The sequence below is a fragment of the Arachis duranensis genome, chromosome 6 (assembly GCF_000817695.3).
Source record: "Arachis duranensis cultivar V14167 chromosome 6, aradu.V14167.gnm2.J7QH, whole genome shotgun sequence".
Classification (NCBI taxonomy): domain Eukaryota; kingdom Viridiplantae; phylum Streptophyta; class Magnoliopsida; order Fabales; family Fabaceae; genus Arachis; species Arachis duranensis.
Genome location: NC_029777.3, coordinates 8,767,564 through 8,774,101, shown reverse-complemented (window position 1 = coordinate 8,774,101; position 6,538 = coordinate 8,767,564). Strand labels below are relative to the sequence as shown.

General features: G+C 28.1%; 1 protein-coding gene across 1 annotated transcript; it reads left to right on the top strand.

Moving 5' to 3' along the window:
• Window positions 1-3,963: 3,963 nt before the first annotated feature.
• On the top strand, window positions 3,964-6,243 carry LOC107492439 (peroxidase 3-like). Its single transcript, XM_016113460.3, has 4 exons — window positions 3,964-4,225; window positions 4,345-4,536; window positions 4,623-4,791; window positions 5,671-6,243. The coding sequence occupies exons 1-4, from the start codon at window positions 4,016-4,018 to the stop codon at window positions 6,078-6,080; spliced, it is 981 nt and encodes a 326-aa protein (XP_015968946.1). The 5' UTR covers window positions 3,964-4,015; the 3' UTR covers window positions 6,081-6,243.
• The last annotated feature ends 295 nt before the right edge of the window (window positions 6,244-6,538 follow it).

Sequence of the window (6,538 nt, the reverse complement as noted above, 5' to 3'; positions counted from 1 at the left end):
CTTGGTTGAAAAGGAATAACAGAATTTTCAGGAATCAAGAATCAGGTGTTGCAGGAGTAGTTAAGAGTTACAAAGAGTAGAGTGATATTTGATCTTTTGGGTTGTTAATGGCTTAGGAATTAGTTTATTTTATCTGTTTAGTACTTTTTTGTTGAGACGTTGATGTTCCACCTTGTTGTGTTAAGCTTTTTATTTCAAAAAAAAATATCTCATTATAATTGATGTTATTTGATTCGAACTCGTATGTAAATTAAAATTAATTACATATATAAAATATTTATGTTTATTATACATTTAAATAATAAAAAAATTTACTTAATGTAGTACCGATGGAAAATAATTTTGAGAAACTATGTTCTTTTTTTATTTGTAGTTTAAAAAGAAATTACATTTTTTCTAAAAGTTAAAAAGTTGTTCGATTTGAGGGTAATTTACCATAATAAATAAACTGTCTTCCAATATTATCAAATTACATAATATGCAAAACGGATACTAAAATGCATTTTTCCCATAAATTATGTAAACTGCGACAGGGGTCCAGCGGTTTATGCGTTAACAAGCAGAATAAGATGCTTTTCCTGTCGCGGTTTATGCACCCTACTCACTTTTCTATAAACCGCGATACCCCTATCGCGCATTATGCTTATTTTCTCTAGAACGTAAATCGTGACATCCTGTAGCGGTTTACGTGTATTTGTAAACCGCACATTCTATCGTAGTTTACATAATTTATGGAAAAAATATATTTTGATATCAGTTTTGCATATTATGTAATATGATAATATTGGAAGGCAGTTTACTTATTATGGTAAATTGCCCTCGATTTGATGTTGGAATATTAGTAGTTAAAGTTTAGATAAAATTAATTTATTGTACGAAGAGCAATATTTTTGTATTTAAAATATATTAAAAATTCAGAACAAAGAAAAATAATTTACGAATAGAAAAAATAGTGCTATTCACACGTATTATATCATAATGTGTTGTACAAAATTATAAACATGCAGATTTATAATCCTGCAATGTTAATTGTTAAAGAACGAAAAAAAAACGAAAGTTACGTTTTAACATAAAAAAAAAAGAAAAAAAAATCCCCTGCAAACTAGGAGGGTTGCCTAGGAATACTAGTATTATTATTATTAGCACTACAACAGGTTATTATTATTATTATTATACGAAATTGTGTATTTATTATTGTTATGATTATTTACTGTTTTAATTATATTATTGTTACTGTTAATTAATATTAAGAATATTAATATTATTATTATTATATTATATTTTTTTATTAAAAATATTATTCGTACATTAAAATTAACTATCATGTATTTATATAAATACATATAATTTAATTTATTTTTAATATATATTTTTATTAATAATTAATTTTATTGAATATTGACTAAAGGAAAATTTCTTTAATTTCTTGTCAGCGCCCCAAAATTTCTACACGCGGCTATCCCTTCACACAAGCAAAGCAGGCGGTTGGGCCGATGACCTACAGAACCAGCAAATTGGTTTAATTGAATATTGATTCCCAAGTTAGTTTTTAGTTAAACAAATGAATGAATTAATTAAATCATATACCCTAATAATGATTGCATTATCTGTGTCCGGTCGCAAAAATTTTCGAGGAAGGAACTGCATTATTTTTTATAAATATATCCAAGGAAAATGTCGTGGGTTTTAAACAATTCAAGTCATGAAGTCGCAATGTCGTTTATATTAGAACCTAATTTTCAACCAAATAATATCGTTTCACACGATTAGAATAAAAAAAATATCTCGTTTTATGACCATCAACAGTAAAAAATATATATATTTCGTATAAAATGACATTGTTTTTGTTAAAAAGTGGACTTCGTCAATATAAAAGAATATCGTTTTATTTTTTTTAGCGTGCTAAATAATTAATGTATCAAATTAGCACTAGGAGTCATGTGAAATCAGATTTGATGTGACCCAAATTTGACTTGAAATATACATTGGGTCTATTTATTAGACTCGAATCCGACCATAGATCTCAATACACTTTCGGGCTACAATTATACCGGGTGAAAACCGAGCCGTTAATATTACATTACGTTGATAGCTTCTTGTAAGGTAGCATGTAAAAATATCCAAAATTTTAAGACTCCAACCATTATTTGACATGGTAAAATTCACTTAGAAAAATATAACAAGAACCAACCCTTCTTCAAAATTAAAGCATAACCACAATCAATACTAAAGCATAACCACAATCAATACTAATATTATCTAATAACACCAAATATTTAAATCAATACAAATAACACAATATTATGCATTAGTCTAAAGTCTTATGTATTCTAAACATAAAATATTAATTTATAGTCTTATAATGACTAATAGCACAAAATATTAAAGTTTACAATATTTAAATTTTATATAAGAATAACCATGATTCATCACCAGGCCACCGGGCCGACTTTGGATGACCCGAGTTATGACTCGAACCCGACCCGAAATAATGATTGGGTCTATTTTTGAGACCTTTACCCGACCCTAAACCCAATGAAATCACACCAAATTACTCTCCTAAAGTGTTCGAGACCGAATCGAATTTTCGAATCAGGTCGGACCATGTGCACCCCTAATTAATACGATATTAACGAAAATAAACTCACGAGACGAATTGTCATTGTAAATTTAGAAATTTAATTTAGGTTCATTATTAAAATTTTTGGGTCAATCCTCGAATTTTAGGGCCATAACTAATGTCCATTACCTTTGATCAATGAAATGGAATTCGATGATGCCTTTCGCATATGACGTTAGTATGTAGTTTGGTTACCGAATTATTCTCTCTTGTATTATATCTTGCAATATACCATCTATTATATAATATATAATTCATTCACCTTCGATCACATATAAACCGAAAAAATTTATAGAAATATACCTGAACTAGATAATTACTTTCATACATTATATTGAATTCTCGCTCTTCAATGGACGAAAAACAATTAACACGGAGTTCCAGCTACAGTTTTAGTTTTCTATCTCAACCCTTAAATTGAGCATTCATAAAGCACATTTTCCTAGCCGGCATGCAATCGTAACTTTCATGCTTTATTTGTCAAATTCTTAAGAACTATATACTTATATAAGAGGTTAATTTGCCAGTTATAATTTATTACAGTCTCAAGAATTAAGATATTACACTGCTATATGATTCATTTATTTAGAAGTTATTAACTATACAACTTAATCTTCGACTCTCTGAGAGGGGCAGGACATACTAAGTCCAAGTCAAATCAAACATAAATAAGAACTTTATATGAAGGTTGACATGCCAATTACAATTAATTAAGCTTATGGTGTAACGGAAATGCATATAATTATTAAAGCTGGCATATTATATTATGAATTTACACAAATTGAGTAGAATTAGTAAAAAATAATTTCATTGCCACACATGGAAAATAGTTTTTTTACACTTGATTTATCATCTTCTTATTATTTTAGGTTAAATTACATTTTTTTTAATATTTATAATATTTTAAAAAATATTTTTAACATTTAATTTTATTTAATTTTATCACTTATGTTTTCAATTTATTTAATTTTATTCTTAATATTTTTATTTATATCAAAAATATTTTTTGTTAATATATTAAATAGAATTAACATCAAAAAATAATTTTGACATAAATAAAAAATATTAAAAATAAACTAAAAAGTCACAAATAACATGCTAAAAAATATACTTTACTCTTTATTTTAATATATTTTCATTATTCAATGGTAGGTGATTAGGTACTTATTATCCTAACGCAACTAGCCACAATACATGCATGCAACGATTTAAACTACAGATTAAGATATAGTATATAGAATAATGCTTATTATCTGGTATTGCATTTCAAAGTTGACATGAGATGCCTATAAAAATTAAAGGAGCAACTACATTATAGTTCAACATTCCATTCTTCAGTTACAAATAATATATATTGCACATAGAATCTAAGGTGAAATAATCAAGAACATAATCATGAAGACAACATCTTTCCTCGTAGCTTGTGTGTTACTGTCTTGTTTCCTTGGGGCTTGCCACGGAGGCAACCTTAGGAAAAATTTCTATAGAAATTCCTGTCCTCAAGCTGAAGCTATTGTTAAGACCAAAATCCAACAACACGTTGCTGCAAGGCCTGAATTGCCAGCCAAATTGATTAGGATGCATTTTCATGACTGTTTCGTCAGGGTAATTAAACATCTTATTTCCATTATTTTGTACTAACATCGACCTTGAATTCTTAAAACATTTAATTTAGATGTACTGTTAGTATATCTGTCACATTTAAATTAAAATTACTGTTTCAGGGTTGTGATGGATCGGTTTTGTTAGACTCAACTGCCACAAGCAAAGCGGAGAAGGATTCTATTCCTAATTTATCATTAGCTGGCTATGATGTCATTGATGATATAAAAGCAGCAATTGAAGCAAAATGTTCCGGAATTGTATCTTGTGCTGACATTCTGGCATTGGCAACTAGAGACGCTTTTTCTGTCCGAGTAAATTAAATCCAACTAATTCATATATATAGTCTTATTAATATATATGTAGTAACTAATATATAAATATTCAATAAAATTTGCAGTTTAATAATGTGCCTCTGTGGGAAGTGCTTACTGGTAGAAGAGATGGGAGAGTGTCCACAGCAAGTGAAGCCTTGGCCAATCTTCCACCACCTTTCTTCAACTTCACCCAGCTCAAACAAAGCTTCGAAAGTAAAAAACTCACCGTGCATGACCTCGTTGTATTATCAAGTACAGTTTTGTTCCATAATTTTTACCCGGTTTTTAGAATTTTTCGCGTCAAATAACTTTACTGTTGATGTATATGACATTTGGTATTATAATTGTACGAGAAATGATTGGAAGGCAACCATTTTTAGTATTTTTTTTTTGTCATTATTTGACTAACATAAATATTAAACAAAATATTATTTATATATTAAAATTAATCACTAAAATCAACTGCTAATGTATTTGTATATAAATACATATATAGTTTAATTTATTTTCAATGTGTATTTATATTCTAGCATATATTTTATATTAATAGCTAATTTTGATAGCTAATTTTAGTATACATGTAGCATAACTCTATATAAATTATCGTAACAAATAAATTTGACTAAAAAGTTTTTTAAGAAATCATCTACAATAAAAGTCAACTAACCCAAATTTTTTATTATTTCTGATTTTAAAATTCAAAAAATTAAAATAGTCAAAAAATTATTTTTTTTCTTTATAATAGACTTATTTTCAATTAGTTGACTAAAGTTGGTTTCACTTCTAGTTGATTTTTTAATAGAACTTTTTATTAATTTATGTGTATAAATTGTAAAATATATAAATACAAACTATATTGATTTATGTATGTAAATTTTGATAAATATAAATGTAAATTGAATTATATGCTTTTTGTATATAAAATTTTTGTAAATATAAGTGTAACTAAAATATTTTTGGTTATATAACATTGTTCTATGTATATGTATACGGTATTATTCATCTATAAGATAATATTTATAAATATAATTTATTTTCGTCAAATTTATTATTAAGATTGATTCTCGATAGAAAATAGTATCCAAATTTGTTCCAAAGCTATAACTGCATTGGCTATATGTATATATGTAGGTGCACACACAATTGGAGTAGGGCATTGCAATCTCTTCAGCAATAGGCTTTTCAATTTCACTGGAAAAGGTGATCAAGATCCTTCACTAAACCCCACATATGCTGACTTCTTGAAGACGAAATGCCAGGGACTAAGTGACACAACCACAACGGTGGAGTTGGATCCTAATGGCTCTACCAAATTTGACAATGACTATTATAACATCCTTGTACAGAACAAGGGTCTGTTCCAATCAGATGCTGCGCTTCTAACAACAAAGACATCAAGGAACATTGTCAATGAATTGCGTAACCAAAACAAGTTCTACACGGAGTTTGGACAATCAATGCAGAGAATGGGAGCCATTGAAGTCCTCACTGGCTCTGCTGGGGAAATTAGGCATAAGTGTTCTGTTGTCAACTCCAATTAATTAATCATTTAAAAAAAAAACTAAATTTGTTTCTTTGGTTTTGATTTCATTTCATTATTTGATTAATGTTGCCGGTGTTGTGAAATTGTTCTCTTGGAATTTGGCATCCTTTTTTGCTTTCTTTTGAAATGTGCCTGGTTTATTGGTTTATGGAGTTTGATAATGTAACATGTAATGTGTGTAACTGTGTATGTTTACACAAAAAAAAAATCCATTATTTTTCAATTCTAAGTTGCTTCTCTTTATAGTTTATATATCCAATCATATCCATGTGTCTCATTGTCGAAGTTATTACTATTTCTTTAAATTTGTCTTCATTTTTTTCCTAAGAATTTTATAAACCAAATCGTCCCTCCCGTTGAACTTAATTTTAAAATTATTTAAAGGACAATTATACCCTCATCCCACCTATCACAATTTCCTCATCTCCTCTCTTGTTCTGCTTCTTCTTCATCTTT

What these genes read in the sequence shown, in the direction of transcription:
- LOC107492439 (XM_016113460.3), top strand. Translation starts at nt 4,016, where the DNA reads ATGAAGACAACATCTTTCCTCGTAGCTTGTGTGTTACTGTCTTGTTTC. An exon ending in GAGACGCTTTTTCTGTCCGA is followed by an intron (nt 4,537 to 4,622) that starts GTAAATTAAATC and finishes TAAAATTTGCAG; the next exon opens with TTTAATAATGTGCCTCTGTG. An exon ending in TGACCTCGTTGTATTATCAA is followed by an intron (nt 4,792 to 5,670) that starts GTACAGTTTTGT and finishes GTATATATGTAG; the next exon opens with GTGCACACACAATTGGAGTA.